Source organism: Emiliania huxleyi, assembly GCF_000372725.1.
Source record: "Emiliania huxleyi CCMP1516 unplaced genomic scaffold EMIHUscaffold_654, whole genome shotgun sequence".
Taxonomy (NCBI): Eukaryota; Haptophyta; order Isochrysidales; family Noelaerhabdaceae; genus Emiliania; species Emiliania huxleyi.
Window position 1 is genome coordinate 3,616 of NW_005197096.1, and position 17,078 is coordinate 20,693.

Genomic DNA, 17,078 nt, shown 5'->3' on the forward strand with positions numbered 1-17,078 from the left:
GTTTGAGGAACGAAATTCTCTTTTCTCGCGTTTTCCTCAGTTTTCTTTCGCCGTTACAGGTTTCTTGAAGCAAGAATGGTTTATCTTATTTTCCTCGAGCGCCGGATAACCGATTCACCGCGCCCAAACTTCTTTTCTCGGCTCGCCTCGTCCGGCCCCAGCGCTATGAAAGCGCGCTCGCGAGAGGCTGCTGCCGCAGAGCAGAGGCGCGTGCGTCGACTACTCTCCCGGACTCCCGCGCGTCGCCAGTCGCCGCCACAGCGCTCACCACCTATTCTTCTGCGAGAGAGAAAGAAAGAAAGAAAGAAAACACACAACCCAAGGGAGGGAGTTTTAGCAAGAACGCTTTTCTATTTTCTTTCCCGTTCCCAGTGTAAAGAAAGAAAGAAAACAGACAGCCCAAGGGAGGGATGGGAGGACGGCACGCCGCCACCACACAGGGATTTTAAGCGTTCCCAGTGCCGTGCGTGCTTTATGAAATACTTTTTTCTTCGCCACTCCTTCGCTGCGAAGCCAGCAGCTCTGCCAGCGCGTTTCGCTCACGGCTGCTGCCGCAGAGCGGAGGCGCGTACGTCGCCTCGCTACTCTCGCGGCGAAGCAGCTGCCGCCGCCGAGACGCGACGCGGCGTCTGCCGAGGAGAGAGAGCCAGCGCGGCGGTCGCCGACGCCGCCTTCGAGCTGTTTGCCACCTCTTGCTGGCTCGACAGCTCTGCGCGGCAGCGAACATCAGCAGCAGCCGCCACACCGCCATCCGCCTCGCAGCGCTCCGCCGTCGCGGCGGGAAGGGAGCGCGGGCTACGAGGCGAAGCGCTGACACCACAGGGCATGCCGCGAAAGGAGAGCGCGCCTCGAGGCCTGCAAGTGCGCGTGCGTGCCGCGCAGTCTTGGTGGCGCGAATGTACTGTGCATCGGTAGACCTCGTGCGTGCGTGACTGTGTGTTCATCACAGAGCCACAGCCTGAGTCGCGGCGAGTCAGCGACAGCTTCAGGGTGCGTGTGTTGTAGAATGATTAAGAATGCACGCTACCATGTTGCGCGTCCGCACGCACACACGCACACACACGCGGGCCCGCACGCACACGCGTACCCGCGCACTCGCCGTCGGGCCGAAGCCCGTCAGGCACTCTCTCCCTAACCCTAGCCTTCTCCCGCGAACCCTAGTGTGTTTTGTTCATCTAGAAAACCCCGGCTCTATGAGATCATGGAAAAAAGCATGAAATCTATATGAAGCGTGATTTCATACCGGATTTGTGATTTCACAACGCAAGATTCATGGGCTTGATATCACACTCCGACCGTGAAATCACAGCTGGCTGGCGCGAGCGAGTGTCCCGTGTTCATAGCAGATACATGTCAGTGTTCAGGCGGAACAGCGGATCCTCTGCGTCGAGAGCGTCAGCCAGGCTCGCTATGATTGCGGCCCGGTATCGCACCTGCTCGCAGCTCACTACCCCGTAGTGAGGGCTATTCGCGCGTGGGTGCCCCCTGTGGCGGCGGCTTCCGGGTCGCTTCGACCACCGGAAGGCCTCAAACGGACCGACCGCCTCGCGGGGGGTCAGGGGGCGGATGCGCGCAGCATCGAGGTCGTGCAACGAGTCGAGCCATCGGATGTAGCACAGCTGCTCTGGCCCAAGGTAGCGCGCGATAAAGCAGAGAATGAGCTGGCCGTACCACAGCTTGCCCTGGCCATCGACATCCACAGCAACAAAGACAGGGGCCTCGCCGGTCGGCCGCACCTCTTGCCGCGTCTCATCCTGGCAGAGGGCGGCGTGTAGCTTCGAGCCGCCTCGCTCTGCTGCGCGGAAGTTGGCAGGCCATCGCTGCACTGCCACGCCCGGTCGAACCTCAAGTAGCGAAGAAGTGAGGCTGGGCATTCCACCGGGGAACGAGGCGTCGTCGCTGCCGCCGCCCGTGGCTTGATGCAAATACAAGGCCACGGAGAAGGGAAGCTGAAGGAGGGAAGGGTGGATGTTTTGCGCAGCCCCAAGGTCGATTCGGCACACCGTCTCTCGAACCCCCATCAGCCGGCTGGGTGGGCCAAGCTGCGGCGACGCGAGAGGCGGCGGAGGCGCAGGCGAGGCGTCGGCCCTCTCCGCAAGTTGCAGCAGCAGCTTGAGCAGGTCGGTCCGACTGACCACCGTCGTCATCTGCTCCTCGGCACCGTGAGGGCCACGGTGGTAGTTGGTGCGTCTCCACGGCTCCTTGGCATTGCTCTTGTTGAGGAGCTCGCCGTACGCGTCGTTGTAGTAGAGCAGGCTCCCTCGCCCGGTCGTCCAGTCGGCAAGGTGCGCACCGGCAGCGTGGAACTTAATGGAGTCCTCAAAGTGCTCCTTGCCAAAGAGGGAGATGGCCAGGTCCTGCCACTGCTCGTTCAAATCTGAAGCGTATCGCAGGCTCCCGTCAGTGTGAGCTCTGCGGTACATGAGCTCCAACCACTCAAAGTAGACGGTGAAGAGCTCGAGCAGCTGGGGGCAGCCGGGGGAGATGTCGACGAGGAGCAGTCGCCAGAAGCGGAGGATGTCTCTCAGCGTGTCGGCAGAGGCAATCTGGCCGAACTTGACAGTTCCCTCCCATGGGTCGAGTGGATTGATGTAGGCTCCGTACAGGTAATGCGAGATGCCTCGCGAAAATGCGCATTTGGTCATGTGCAGCGGGACGACGCGCGCCGTGATCCAGGCATCGATCTGCTTGCCCAACGCCTTGAAGTCACGGGAGGAGAGGCTGCTCTGCATCAGCTGGAAGGTGCACTCCATCAGCTTCTGGCCAGTGCCGTGCTCGCAAAAGTGCATCAGCGGGATGGCCGTGCCCTGGAAGACGTCCAGGCCCACCACCTCAAAGGCCGGGTTGGGATCAGGGTGGAGCCCGAGAGGCCGGGTGTGGTCCGCGCGCGCTGCCGCCGAGTGCGGGTGGAGAGCCCATGCCCGACCGATGTGCGCACGCTGGGTGGCGTTGCTCCGCAGGTCAAAGCTCTCGTGTGACCAGAACCCCGGCCCCTTCCTGGCGTAGCACATCCAGCACGCCTGGTTCTGCAGCGTCTGCGTCACCTGCGCAATCTTTGGGTAGTCGAGCGACAGCCCGAGCACCACGGGGTAGATGCGCTCAGCCTGGCCGTGCGCGCCAACAGCGGTGGTACCAACCAGGGAGATCATGCTCCTGTCTCGCATGCCACTGAACAAGTGTCGCATCTGCGCGCGAAACAGCAGCTTGCGCACAGTTGTCTTGCGCGCGTCAGACACCTCAAGCATGGCTCGGTCAGGCACCTTGGACAGGTACGAGAGGAGCATTCCATTGGAAGGCTGCCGGGCCTGCTCCAGTGGAAGAGCCAGGCTGGTGACGGACACGGGGCAAGCCGAGCGCTCGCCGTTCTTGGTGAGATTTGTATCGTCCCAGTACAGCTTGAGCGCAAAAGCGATGGCCGAGGGGTCCCGAGCCTGGATGGCGCCACAGAGCTCGAGCAGCACATCGCCCGAGTAGGGATCCGCGTAGACGCGGTCACCACTGCTGCGCTCGACGAGCCGCCGTGGGCGACAGTGCTCCGGCGTCACAAAGCGGAAGAGGAAGCGGGCCATCGCATCCAGCTTCCGATAGTGCATCACGACAGCGACCGGCGGCTCACCTGGCGTCAGCTCCACCTCGATGGTGACTGTGTGAAATCGAAGCCCGAGTTTGTCGAGCAAGCCATCCACCACCGCTCGCATCGGCGACAGTCCACGCCGTGCATCAATCAGCAGCGGTTGGAGCGACCCGACCGTGTCCTCCTGCTCGCGAGCGATGGCCGAGGGCGTGTCATGGTTGGAAGTGCCGATGAGCTCCTGGTGTGCATACCACCGGAACGTGCGCATATTGCCAAAGAGTGCGCCCAGCTGGATGTCAGCAAAGTACGGCGGCGGCAGAGGCGGACGCGGCGACACTCGCGGCTCGCCTGGCTTCCGCCGAGCTTCTCGGCGCTCGTGCTCACGCTGCGGCTGCTCCGCCTGCTGATCTGCGACGCGATGCGCGTCGCGATCGAGTACCGCGTGTGCTGCTGCGTCGAGGTCGCCAGGGTGTGCGTCGCGGATGTGCCACGAGAGCTGTGTGTAGCTACGGCAGACGCGGCCACAGTCGGAGCACACGAAACGCGCCAGTTCTTCGGTTGTTGCGCGCTCGACCAGCTTCGCTGAGACAGAAAGAATTTCGTGCTCCACTTTGTTATTGCGAGGGAAGACGCATATTCCAAACCTGCAAACCACCTCGAGCGAGTTTATCGTTCCTCAGGGCAGCTCCATTCCTCCATTCACCGCGCGCTAAGGCCGTTTTTTCTCTTTCTCTCTCATGGATGAATGGCGTCTTGGTGTGCACGTTGTGTGCAGTGGAAAAGAGAAATTAGTTTATACACGACATGCTGCTGCCCCAAGCTGGCACCACCCAGAAAAGCATGTCTTGAAATGCGTCTGCAGCCTGCAAGCAGCCGTATTCTCTCTCTCTCTCTCTCTCTTGAAGAATGTCGCCGGCTTTTTCAGCAAACTACTTCCCTTTACACCGAACACAAGAACACAGCACCTAGACCGCGCGATTCGCGCATTCGAGGCGGGAGCGGCAAAGGAATCTTCGTTCGCGCTCAAAATTCACGGACCATGATTCCACGGTCGCTTCTTCAACCGTCTCTCTCGGGCAGACTTCAACATGCCTCAGAAGCGCCAGCGCCGCGCTCCCCGTGTCAACACGACACCCGTCACCGACCAAGCTGGCAAGACAGAGGCCAAGACGCTCCAAGACCTCCACCCGGAGCCGACTGCCGAGGCGCGCGCCTGCTTCGCAGCGACCGCCACGCCAGCGCTGCGCTCTTGAACGCTTCTTCGGTGCCCCACACAGGCTGACGCGCGCAGCGAGAGCGACTCCTCGGACACATCGTACGCGCCATCCGAGTCGGGCTCGGCCGACGGCCTCGGCGGCGACATCCTCTCCTCCGTCGAGGGCTCTGAGGGCGGCGTCTCTGACCCCGAGCTCGAGGAAGACGAGTACGAGAAGGCTGCGCGGGCCGAGGACTCCAACGGCGCGGACGACCCCAACCGCGAGTTCAACCAGGCGCTGCTCACGCAGGCGATCACCTCCCTGCCCAACAACATCGCCACCGCCCTCGTCTCGCAGCTCATCCCGGCGCTGGGCGGCGGCGCCGCCGCCGCTGCCGGCCCGGCCGGTGGCGGTGGCGGCGGTGGCGGCGGTGGCGGCGGTGGCGCTGCCGCGGCGGGCGCCTCCCCGTACTGGCAGCCTACTCCCGACCGGCGGACGTTTGGCGGCAAGCGCCACGTCGTCGTGCGCGCCATCAAGGTGTCGCCGAGATTGCCCGAGATTGCCCGATATTTGCCTGAGATCGATCGAGATCGCCCGAGATCGCTCCATACAAACGCCTGAGGCGCCATGTCATTGTGCGCCCCATCCAGGCGTACATCCTCGCCCAGCTCGACGAGACCGTTGCCGGGCTCTCCCTCGACGACATCCTGCCGGGGGTCATCGCTGCGCTGCCGCTGCCCGACAACACCGGGTCCAAGGTGCTGCTCAAGACGCAGTTCAAGCAGAACCTCCGTGCGACGCTGCGCGAGGCGGAGTCGGAGCTCAACACCGACCTCCGCAACCAGTTGCTCCTCATCTACTCGGGCATCATCCACCGCGTCATGGTGCACGCCTCCAACGCCACTCTGCACGCGGCGGCCAAGGCGGAGCACGTGGCGCTGTTCGCTGGGCTGGTGGCAGCGCCGCCCGGCTTCAAGCTTGAGGGCGAGGACGAGTTCATGTTCGCCTTCCACGCCGCCGTCGACCCGCAGAACCACACGCTGCTGGCCTTCGCGCACAAGGAGTGGCCCGCGCTCCTCCAGCAGTACCTCACCTTCCTCCCGTCGGGCCGCTCGCGCACCATCACGCTCAAGTTCGTGGCTTACACGGTGATGTCGCTGTGGCAGACGCTCACCTTCGTCCCAGACACCGAAGGTGCGTGCGCACCTTCTGCGGCGAGAGAAGTCGCCCACACCTCACCAGTTCTGTGATCTGTGCCTGTGCCTGTAGGCGTGCTGCAGTACGGCAAGCGCAACCGCGAGACAGGCTCTTCCGCGCGGTTCGAGAGGATCAAGGCGTGGCTGCTCGACGCCGACGCGTGCCCGACCAAGTGGGAGCCGCTGCTCCGCATCCGCGAGGCAGCGGCCTAGGCGGCTGTGCCAGCAGCCTTGCGCCAGGGCGCTGCCAGCGCGACTCATCGCGATCTGGGGCCGCTCAGGAGGCGCCGCCCCGGTGCGAGGCTTCCTCACGAGAGACTAGGCCTCTAGGAGCGAGAGGCAGCTACGAGCTGAGCCTTTCCGCCAGTGGTGCATTGCGCACACCCGCGGATCTCGCGCCCAGTCTCTCTAGTTTCTCCCACTCTCTCTGCATGTCATGTCCCTCGCGCGCTATGGATGAGTGAGTGTGTGTGTGTGTGCACCGCTTGCGCGGCGCGGTGTACGCTCTCGCCTCATTTATCGAAGCATGTGGGACGAAATAAAATGCATGCTGCCTGTGGGGCTGGGGGGACCGTCGTGCTAGCCGCACGGGCGTGCCCCCCGAGTCCCTCCCCGCGCCGGAGCCCCCCTGCAGTCGAGGGAGTCCTCGTTGGCGATGAAGGTGGCGACATCGAATCGCGGCCGACACACGTCACGTGGGAGGAATGGGCGATGAGCGGGAACGATTGCGCGCTACGACGCCGACTCCGCCGTGCTCGTGGCCGCCAAGCAGAAAGCCGCGCTCCAGGAGCACGCCAAGATGCAATGGCTCGCTTGCTTCGATTCAGCTCTCTCGGCAGCAGAAGTGGGGCTGGAGCGGGTGGGGGTGGATGCCGATTGAGGGGGGAGCGTCTCCAGCTGCGCTAGTCGAGGGACTCGGTAGTTGTGACCCCCCTGAGTGAGGACAGGAGAGATAGAGCGTTTTGTGGTGTTGGTGTACGCAATAGCGGGACAGGGTGGTTGTTCTCTCTATCTCCTCTTCTAGCTCTTAGCATGAGCTGCGCCCGGTGTCCGACCCCTTTTGCGCAGCAACACCTTAAATTTCATGGCCCCCAAATTCGGGTCGGAGCGTAGCGGAGTGGGCCCCGAGTTTGAAAAGGGCGACGGACGCTTGCGTCCTAGCCTCCAACAACGCCTCCCCGGCGCAGAGGGGCCCCCGGAGGGATGCACAACCGCTCCACGCCACGCCGCTTGCGGCGGTCCTCTTCCCAGCTCCGCTGAGGGCCGGTGCGTTATCTTTTTCTGCGAAGTCCTTCCAAACTCGCCCGTGTCGCAACCCGCCACTCCCGTTCCTCGCCCACACATGGAGCCCGGCTCCAGCGTCCTCGCCATCCTCAGCAACCACGACCCGCGCGCCTGGACCGGCTCCGCCTGCGACGGCGGCGCCAACGCGACGTGCAACCTCCGGCTCTTTGAGGCGGCGATAGCGCGAGGCGCGGCGGCGGGCGCCGGCGCCGTGCTCTTCCCCGAGGGCTACGCGCTCAGCCCCGATTTCGGGACCGAGCCGTGGATCTCGCCGGCGGGCGCCACGCCGTGCGCGGCGGCGCGCACAACCCAAGGAGACTCGCCGCTCCAGTCCGGGCTGGCGTGCGCGGCGAGGCGGCAGCGCGTGGCGGTCGTCGCCAACGTGCTCGTCCGGATGGGCGGCGGCGAGAAGCAGATTCGCGAGGTTGTGATTGACGCGGCGGGCGCGGTCGTCTCCTCGTACGGCAAGCGGCACCTCTTCCCCTCGGAGCGGTGGCCGCTCGGCTTCTCTCCCTCGAGCGACGCGCCGACGGTGGCGCCGCTGCTCGGCGGCCGCGTCGGGCTGCTCATCTGCTACGAGGGCGTCTACCCGGAGCTGAGTGGCGACTGGAGTCAGGTGGATGGCCCGCCCACGCGCGCCGGGCCTCGCGGCTCTGGATTCCGGCTCCGGCTCCCGGACGTGGGAGACGCGGGGCGCAACCCACGCCAAACCGCCCCACGCCACCGCGTGCCGGGGCGCGCGGAGAGAAGCTGAAGCTCGCCTCCCCTCGCCTCAGGTGGACGGCCTCCGGCGCGACGGCGCTCAGGCGCTCCTCTGGTCGATCGGGTCGCACTTGCCGGTGGATGCGGGCGCCGCGCGCCTTGCGCGGCGCACAGGGCTGCCCGTGCTCGCGTCGGCCGATGGCGCGGCCGCGCACGCCGTCGCCGCGACCGGCGCGCCGCTGCCGCCATCCCGCAGCGTTGCGCTGCGTGGGGCCGTCGCCGGGTACGTGGGCAACGCGTCGCTTCGCCTCTGGCCCCTCCCGGCGGCTCCTCTCCGCAGAGGCGCGCAAGACATGCGGCGTGTCTGGACCCGAGCGCCCGAGCTGACCGCAAGCTGACCCTCGATACTCGGACTTTCGATACATATTTTGCCGACTCTAGTTGCCGTAGCCATCTCCCAGCCCCAGAGCCCCCACTTTCCTCCTTTCGAGTGACGGTGTTCACACGTTGTATACTAGCGGCCCCCGCTGCCCGCTCGCGCTGCGCCCCGACCAAGACCGACGCGCGTGTGTGTGTGTGTGGTACACCGCGTGCGTGGCCCGCCCTTGTAGGGCCCGCCCGAGCTCCGCGGGGAACGGCGCGCGCCCCTCCCCGTCCCGGCGGAGCTGGGTGCGGCAGACGGGCCGCCCACGGGTCGGTTCCGGGCCGATTTGCATTTGGGGCGCCGTTCTGTCTAGTTCTCCTGGGTCAAATCTCTCAAAATCGAGCTTGACAGTTAAAAATCCAGTAAAAATCTCGCCCCCACGGATGGTACTTTTTGATTTTTTTTGGCCACGATCGTCGCCCGGGCCCGTGAGCGCATAGGGAATCATCTTCAACTTCGCCAAAGAGGTTGGCAGCCCGAGCGCCGTCGACCGCACCGACTATGCCACAGCCTCCGGCAGCGCCCGGGGCTTCGCCCAGCACCACTCGCAGCAGCTCTCGCGCGCCGCCGTCTGTGGCGACGCGCAAAACATCAACAACGCTGCTCGCAACATGCGTGTCGCGCACTCGTTCATGACCGGTCTCAATGCCCCACCCCCCTGCGCGCGGCCGCGGGCCTTCTAGGCCCGCGGGTAGTCTCCCCCCATCCCCAGGGCCTCCAGGGCTCGCACCTCAACCTCTCACAGACCAGCGCACAGCGCCATGGGACGTATTAAGAATTCTGGATTCAAGAATTCTTCTCAATAACAAGGCTGTGATCGGAGGGTAAGAGGGTATACTGTACGCTCGACGGGCACCTTCGGCGTGGCGCTTCGCTTGCCCCGCTCGCGACGCACCAACCAACGGTCCACACCCATATGCCACCCTCGCCGGCGCTGCCGCTCTGGCCGGGCGTCCCTCCGCACGACCGCGCTCCGGCGGACGCCCTCGTCAGCCGCATCGGCGGCGCGGTTCTGGGCGGCCCATCGCCGCCGGCTCTGACTCCGTGGCTCCTGCAGCCGAGCTCGCAGCCTCGCCCCCTGGTCGTGGTCATGCCCGGGGGCGGGTATGTCCGGCTGAGCACGGTCGACGAGGGCGAAACGGTGTGCGAGTGGCTCAACTCAATCGGATACCACGCCGCGGTCTTGGTCTATCGTGTGCTCCGGCTCCACCCGGCGCCGCTGCTGGATGCCCGGCGCGCCATCCAGCTCGTTCGTCAGCATGCACACGAATGGGGTGTCTCGGGCGTCGGCGTGATCGGCTTCAGTGCTGGAGGCCACCTCGCTGGCCACGTCGCTCTCTCCTGGGACGCAGCTCTGGCGCGCCGGCTCGATTCGCAGATGCGTGAGGAGGGCGATCGACCCGCCTCGAAGCTGGCGCGGCCAGACGCGGCGCTGCTGGCGTACCCTGTGGTGTCAGCTCACAACACGAGTGTTGTGCGCGCGGGAGGAGGGAGCTGGCGCTGCAGCAGCTTCGCGTGCATTGGGCCCAAGGCGGCGGGGCGGCGCGCCAAGTTGAGCGGGAGGCCATCCGAGAGGCCCCTTCGCCACCACGGTTCGATCGCCACACTGCTCGACTGGGGCGCGGACGCGTCGCCACTGGGCAACGAGAGCGATGTCTCCCTCGAGGACATCGCCCGCGCCGCCGCGTCGCCGCCGCCGCCCTTCTTCATCTGGCACACCGAGGATGACTCTGTCGTGCCCAGCGAGAATAGCGAGGTGCTCGTGCGGGCGCTGCGCGCGCGCTCCTTTCCGGTGGAATATCACCTGTTTCAAGGGAAGCATCTCAAGCACGGGCTCGGCATGGCCTCCAACCTTGCGGCGCGCCGCGACGTGGAGACTGGGCGGTGGCCCAAGCTCGCGGAGGGGTGGCTACGGCGGGTGCTCCCTTGAGATTACATAGTCCCTTGATGGAGACCAGTCCAAGCGTCTCTGTGATCGCTCAGGTCCGCCTCAGTTCTTTCTTTTTAAGAAAGAAAGAAAACGGACAACCCAAGGGAGGGTGGATGGGACTTGGGAGGACGGCACGCCGCCACCACACAGGGATTTTAAGGAGAGGAGTGTGGTGCTAGCCGTCGCCCACCCTAGGGCGTCCGCCTCTTCCTATCTCCCTTCGCAGTCTCTCGCCGATTGCGATTCTCGCTGCAACCTTCATGCCACCTCGCGGTCGTCCCACTCTCGTCGTTCTCTCCCTTGTCGCTTCTTCCTCTGTCGCGTCGCTCTCCTCTGCCTTTTTCTTTTGGACCGGGGTGAATTCTTTTTGGCACGTCAGTGCTCTCGCATGCCGCCGGCCAAGCGCAGTCGACGTGACGACGCCCCAGCCAGTTCCACGGCGGCGGACCTTCATCTCCTTCCCGGTCTGGAGGCGGCTCACGCCGCGGCGCGTCTCGCCTACTGGTCGGATACGTACCGTGCTGAGGTGCCTTCGCCCACCGTGCTCCGGGGCGTGCTCAGCGCCGAGGAGGTCGCAGCCTGCTGCGCGCTCGCCTCCGCCTCTGGCCGTCGCTCAGAGCCTACCACTGCCTGGAGAATCCCGCCGCCTGTGTGCCCAGCGCTGGCCGAGTGCGTGAGCTCCCGCGCTCCGTGGCAGCATCCTTCTGCCCTCGGTGACGGACCGGCCACCCTTGTGTCCCCGCAGCGCTTGCTTTGACGTCGTCTACACCGCCGAACACGTGGCGCTCTTCCTGCACCGTGACGGCCTGTTTGCAGACAGGTGCAAGCACCTCCTTGCCAAGGCGACAGCGTGCCAGAGCTGCTCCCGAGGCCGGCATTACTCCCCACCGACCACGACGCGCCACTCCAGGTGGTGCGCGCGATGCGAGAGGGCGGGCGCGTCGACCCGGCCACAGAGCTGCAGGTGCGCTGCGTCGAGCTGCACTCGTACTCCGAGGGAGGCGCGCGGCCTCACTCTCACGCACGCACCGACGCGGCCGTGCCTGTGAACACGCGGCAAGCCTTTGGAGACCCTCCCCAGGAGCGCTCGACGCGCCGCTGCACCGCGACTCTGGCTCGCTGCTCACCTTGTCGGTGCAGCTCTGCGAGGCGGGCCGCTTCGAGGGAGGCGACTTTGTCACCTTCCGAGAGGGCGAGCCGGAGAGGCACCGCCTCGAGCTAGGCGGCCGCCCCCACCCATCTGCGCTCTCTGCGCCGGCCGCCTGAGTCGCCCCGCCCCGCCTTGCGAGCCGCAGGCGACGGAGTGCTGCTGAGCTCGATGGAGCTGCACAATGTCACCCGGGTCACCCGCGGGACTCGCGTCTCCCTCGTCGTTGAGCTCTGGTCCGAGCCGGCCAACAGCCACGACCGGTTCGAGTAACTAACTCACTTATTGATTGACGTGCACGCGCTGCTCAAACCGCACTTATGCCGCGGTTGACTGTCACTCTCTCGCCAGCTCGCACTGAGACTGACCCTCAACAGTCCACACACAGTTTTTATATGGGGTTTTTGCAAGCGTATTTTCACTCTCTCTCGCCGGTCGCGGGCGGGGCGGGGGGCCCCGGGGGCGGGGCGCGGCCATAGTATTGTACCCCTTACTTATGTACTATCCTCAACGGTCTTAGTAGATAGAGTAGCGTAGTAACTGGTTGGGTAGGGACGGTAGTAGTATCTAAGTTCTGAGCCTGGAGGCCTAACGGGTCTAAGTGTGGCTAGCCACGCTGGAGTGCTTGCGCGGTCTAAGATATCAGCGGGAGCCTCTTACATCGGCTAAGTCGGCCGTGGACGGCCTGGGGCCAAGAGGCTCCCACCGTGATCAACGTACAACGATACGGCGCAGCCCCCAAATTTTCTTCGCCTGCGGCATGGCCTGCGGCGGGCGATCGATCCTCCTCATGCTCAGCAATCGCCGCTCAGCATCCTCCTCTTCCGATTCTCGTTGCTGCTTCTTGAGCGCAATCTTAGGCGACTTCTAGCCAAACAGTTCTCACAAATAGCCTCAAGCTCAAACAAACGCATGTCACATGTCAGAGAAGCCTGTGTATGCTGGTCCTCTTTGAACGATCCGCGCGTGAGGTAGCATAGGGCCTTGTTGGCAGCAGCCAGCTTGTTGCGCTGCTTCGTTGCGATGAGCTGATTGGGATCGCAGAAGTGCATGCCAAGCACCGCCACGATCTTGAAGCAGAACACATTGCAACCGCATCGTCCGCACTGCCATCGGCATGCCGCGCCCGCCGCTTCGCCGCAGCCGCCTTAAGGCACGCATAGCGGCAGCACATGGTACGTTGCGCGTAGTTGAGCAGGCGTTGCGCGCCAAAAGTAGCGCACTGGCCCTGGGAGAAGGCGATATGGGGCGTCGTGCGCGGCGCGGCATACGTTGGTCGGGACGCGTCCAGGACCAGGTATTTTTCGGGTAAACCTGAAGGCTTTTCAGGTATACCCGAGTTTTACCCGGAGTTGGCCTTATGTCGTCTAAGTTCATGGCCCCTGACCATACAGCGTCTAAGTCCGAGCCCGGCTCCGTGCGGGGGCTAAGACCTAAGTTGAGCGCTTCGCTCGCTGCAGAGGCTAAGTGTAGAGCGACCCTCTAGCCCTACTACCCAACCATTGCGTAGTACATGGCATATGCTACCGCTTAGTGGGCACATGTGCGCGCGCGAGCGGCGGCCCCACCATCTTGAGCGTGTTCAGAGATCGTCTGAGGGGGTGCGCGAATCACAGAGAAAGAATCTTACAACAAAACTCCCTCGCACAACACTGGGCACGGGACTGGCGCGCACTGGGAGAGAAATACTCTGAGCCCTGGCCTCGACACCTCGACACCAAACCTCGACACCAACTCGACACCAACTCGACACCTCGACACCCCATGCCAACTCGACCAACTCGACACCCCTCGACACCCCTCGACACCCCTCGACACCCCCTAGGCTGAAACCATGCTCGACCGTGTCAAGGTGCCAAACTCGACACCTCGACACCCCTCGACACCCCTCGACACCGTTCGACACCCCTCGACACCGCTCGACACCGCTCGACACCGCTCGACACCTCTGATGATCCTAACACAGCAGAGATGTAGACCCATTGGAGTCAGAGTTAGAAATCAGGGTTGCAGCAGCAATCAAACTTGGCTGGCAGTACTTTCATCCCTGAGTTGCAGCCTCTCAAGTTCTAGCTCAAGTTGCAGCTCAGTTGCACCCCTGTTGATGCAGCAAACATGGCAGTACTCAGGTAGCCCTCAGGTGCTGCACAGCACCTTGTACAGTGGCAATGAATCCTCACACCAGTGAGCTTGTGCCATGAGTGCAGACCTGTGGTCCATTGCGCTTTGTGCACTGGCGACGCTCGGCTGCAACGGCGACGCTGCAGCGGCGGCGACGCTGCTGCGATGGGGTACTGGCAGCCCTTAGCTGCTGGACAGCACCTTGTGCAGTGGCAATGTCCACTGACTCATGGCACCAGCCTTGTGCCATGAGCGCTGTGGTCAGTTGCGCTTTGTGCGCCGGTGACGCTGCAGGGGCGACGCTGCTGCAGCGGCGACGCTGCTGCGGTGCTGCGCCTGCACAGTACCTTTGTGCACAGTGGCAATGACTCCCGGCACTTGATGTCCTCAAATGTCCACAGAGAGTATACTGGTTGTGCTCAGGTTGTGCTACATCAACAGGGTGCAACTGAGGCTGCAACTAAGGGATGAAACAGCTTTGCAACTGCTGCCCAAGTTTTGTTGATGGGCTGCAACTGCATCCTGCCACCTTGGACACCTCGACACCTTAGACGCAAAACCCCTTGACAACACTCGACACCTGCTCGACACCCTCGACACCCTCGACACCCCTCGACACCCCTCGACACGGTCAAGCATGGTTTCAGCCTCGACAGGCCTCAACAGGCCTCGACAGGCCTCGACAGGCCTCGACAGGCCTCGACAGGCCTCGACACCTCTATCCCTCGACAGGCCTCGACAGCAGCTCGACACCCTCGACACCGGGCCTCGACACCTCGACACCAGGGCTCAGGAAATACTATTTCAAATACGGACCATTTACGTTTACACGAGTCAAGACAGTGAACACAGGTTCAAGACCGGCTCGCAGCAAACGTCACGCTTCGCGATCGCGACACCGCCCGGCGCTATTCCCTGAGCCCGCTTTGCCTCACGCTCACCGGCTGGCGGTGCAGACGCCAGAGGAGGAGCGGGCTCGTCCGTGTCCAGCTCCATGTAGCTCGTGGGCGGGGACGCTGGTGGCGGAGGCGGCGCGGCCGATATTGGTGTCGATGCTGGGGCCATTGGTGGGCGGCCGTCCTGCGCACCTTCAGCAGGTGGATCCCTCTCACCCTTGCAATCAGCACCATCGCTCCAACGCTGCCCTCCTTTAGCCGCCCTCCTCCCCCGTCCGGCCTCCTGTCCAGCCTCCCCATCCTCTCCTGCCTCCTACAGGTTGAGATTCCGACTCAGAACATAGTAGGTCGGGCACTGACTATCTGGGCTGTTGGGGCACAAGCCACGAGCCAAGTCCAAAGGCCACTCTCCCCCCCCGCCGCTAGCGAAGCGCGGCTACGTCCTCACCAGCAAGCGAACAACGTCGTGGCATTCGTTGCGAAGCGCGAGGAAGTGTGCTGTCCCTCGCCGCTCCCGAGCCGTTAGGTGGCTGCCAAAGCGATCGAGCAGCAGCCGCACAACCTCCACGTTCCTACAGTTGATCATCTGTCGGTCGCAAAGAAGTCGCCGCTCCCTGCCGGTAGGGACGGTTGGGCTGCCCGCTCTCGCAGGCGAGGTGCCACGGGCTCATGCCGTAGCGGTCCTCGGAGAGGAGCTGACACGGAGAGTCCTAGATGGCAGGGGTAAGAAGCTTGCGTAAACCTGAGGCGAGGCGGCTAGTCGTGTCGGGGTGGCGCTGCGAGCCTGCAAGAGGGCCACGACTGCTTGCAGATGGCCGCCCGCCTGAGGTTGCAGGTCACACGCGCTCAATTCCCTCGAAAACGTGTATCCTTGCATCCGCCACACTGCCATGCAATCTGGTGCGTGTCTCATCCCACAGCTGTGTGTCGCGCCTTGTCCTCCTCGCTGCTCGTTTCTCCCACCAAGCCTATTGTGCAATCTAGAATGCCCACCGCAGCAAGGTGTAGAGGCGTTTGGCGGTCTGAGTCCACCTGTGCGATCCAATACGCGATGGTGCCCGCGCACCGGTGCTACTGCGCTACCGGGCGTCCTATGCGGCGAGCGACTTGGTGCCCAAGGGATCTGGGTGGCAGGGTGTGGGATGCCAACGGACAATGTCGGTCGACGCTCCATGGGCGAGCAGCAGCTTGATCGACTCAGCCTGGCCCGCGTCACTAGCGAGGTGCAGCAGGGTGTGCTCTTCCTCGACGGTGGCGTTCACGTCTAGAAAGTGCTCATGGAGCCAGCTGCCCAGCACGTCTGTGTCGCCCGCCCTTGACGCCGCAATGGCTCCGTGGACGTCGGGCGGTGGCAATGGAGCCACGGCGGTCCGGCGTGGAGACCAAGGGCTCAGAGAGGCAAAGAACGGGCCTGTGCGAGGAGACGCGCCGCTCCGACACGGATCCGCTCCCGTGCTGTCCGCCTTTGCGCGCTCTGGCATGAGCGGGGGGCTTCAGTTACATGGGAGAGTTCGCGGGTTTCTTTTATTCATTTTCAAATATTTCTGCCGCGAACGGATGGATGGATGCGGCTTGCGGCCTGTCTCTCCACGTGCATCCTACCAATCGTGAAAAATATTATTGTGCTAAAAGCAGTACACGGGTAGAAATAATCAAACAAAACAAAAAGAAATCTAAAGCATACATGTAAGAAAATGTCAGCAGTCCTCCTCCGGGAATGTACTACACACATACACTCGGGCCGAGAGGGAAAAGGCCCTTGACTTTGCTCAGGGCGCAGGGCAGGTTGACGGCGTCTGGACTCTGGTACCTCGACTCCAAGAAACTGAAGCTTGCACTCGACAGGTGGGAGCGGAGGAACGACTCCGACGCAAGCTCTCTCCCACAATCTCTCGCACAATCTCTCGATGTCTCGAACCCAGTGAGCGCGGCAGTGATGACTACCCCATCCTCTCCGAAGATTCGTTCACCGGCTTCTCAGACTGCGCTGAGTGGTAGGGCCCCAAGGGCCTAGAAATCGCGCCTGCCTCTCCCTTTTCTCCCAGTAAGCTAAAAGTACGTACACTGAGAGAGAGAGCGAGAGCACTTGGAGCACTTTGGAGTGCAGTCATCAGCCTCACATCCAGGACCGGGGAGCTGAGGAGATCCCTTTTCTCCACTCGAGAAAAGCCGGACTTGCGACTCAAGGATTGACGGCCTTCCCGCTTTGCATGCGACATGGATCCCAAGCCGAGATCGACGAGTTCTTCACCATCGCAGGTGTCGACCCGACTCGCCAGCGACGACTTTGCCATCGGGACGCAGACGCGCGGCATGTGTCGGGCGCTTGCCGCTTTCGTGTCAGCTCTTCGCTTGGCCGTCGTCGCTCTCGGGCTGCACATGTCCTCTTGCCCGGATGCTGGCGAGCGCTGGGAAGCGACGTTGGAAGGTGACACCTCCCGATCATGCATCGACACACCGGGGATGAAACAGGAGTGGTGGAGACTGAAAGGCGTGCACTGCGCGTCGCCGCCCCAGCCGCGATGGCGATGGCAGCTTGCCGCGAAGGGTGGCAAAGGCTGCCGCCTGCGACCGTGTATCCACTAGTACTGTCCACTAGAGTTGTGCA

The 17,078-nt window shown here is 63.5% G+C and overlaps 4 protein-coding genes across 4 annotated transcripts; 3 read left to right on the top strand and 1 right to left on the bottom strand.

The window, feature by feature from the left end:
• Positions 1 to 3,788: 3,788 nt before the first annotated feature.
• Positions 3,789 to 6,179, top strand: EMIHUDRAFT_120529 (hypothetical protein; the record flags this gene model as incomplete). The annotated part of the gene is made up of 4 exons (XM_005762942.1): positions 3,789 to 4,043; positions 4,852 to 5,307; positions 5,421 to 5,964; positions 6,040 to 6,179. 4 exons carry the CDS (start codon positions 3,789 to 3,791, stop codon positions 6,177 to 6,179), a joined length of 1,395 nt encoding a protein of 464 aa, XP_005762999.1.
• Positions 6,180 to 7,275: 1,096 nt separating this feature from the next.
• Positions 7,276 to 9,059, top strand: EMIHUDRAFT_470961 (hypothetical protein; the record flags this gene model as incomplete). The annotated part of the gene is made up of 3 exons (XM_005762943.1): positions 7,276 to 7,866; positions 8,027 to 8,239; positions 8,817 to 9,059. Exons 1-3 carry the CDS (start codon positions 7,309 to 7,311, stop codon positions 9,057 to 9,059), a joined length of 1,014 nt encoding a protein of 337 aa, XP_005763000.1. The 5' UTR covers positions 7,276 to 7,308.
• A 233-nt stretch (positions 9,060 to 9,292) lies between these two features.
• Positions 9,293 to 11,858, top strand: EMIHUDRAFT_459833 (hypothetical protein; the record flags this gene model as incomplete). The annotated part of the gene is made up of 7 exons (XM_005762944.1): positions 9,293 to 10,030; positions 10,100 to 10,294; positions 10,779 to 10,975; positions 11,052 to 11,148; positions 11,217 to 11,307; positions 11,388 to 11,528; positions 11,602 to 11,858. The coding sequence occupies 7 exons, from the start codon at positions 9,293 to 9,295 to the stop codon at positions 11,724 to 11,726; spliced, it is 1,584 nt and encodes a 527-aa protein (XP_005763001.1). The 3' UTR covers positions 11,727 to 11,858.
• Positions 11,859 to 15,561: 3,703 nt separating this feature from the next.
• Positions 15,562 to 15,951, bottom strand: EMIHUDRAFT_248312 (hypothetical protein; the record flags this gene model as incomplete). The annotated part of the gene is made up of 1 exon (XM_005762945.1): positions 15,562 to 15,951. The coding sequence occupies one exon, from the start codon at positions 15,949 to 15,951 to the stop codon at positions 15,562 to 15,564; it is 390 nt and encodes a 129-aa protein (XP_005763002.1).
• Positions 15,952 to 17,078: the final 1,127 nt, after the last annotated feature.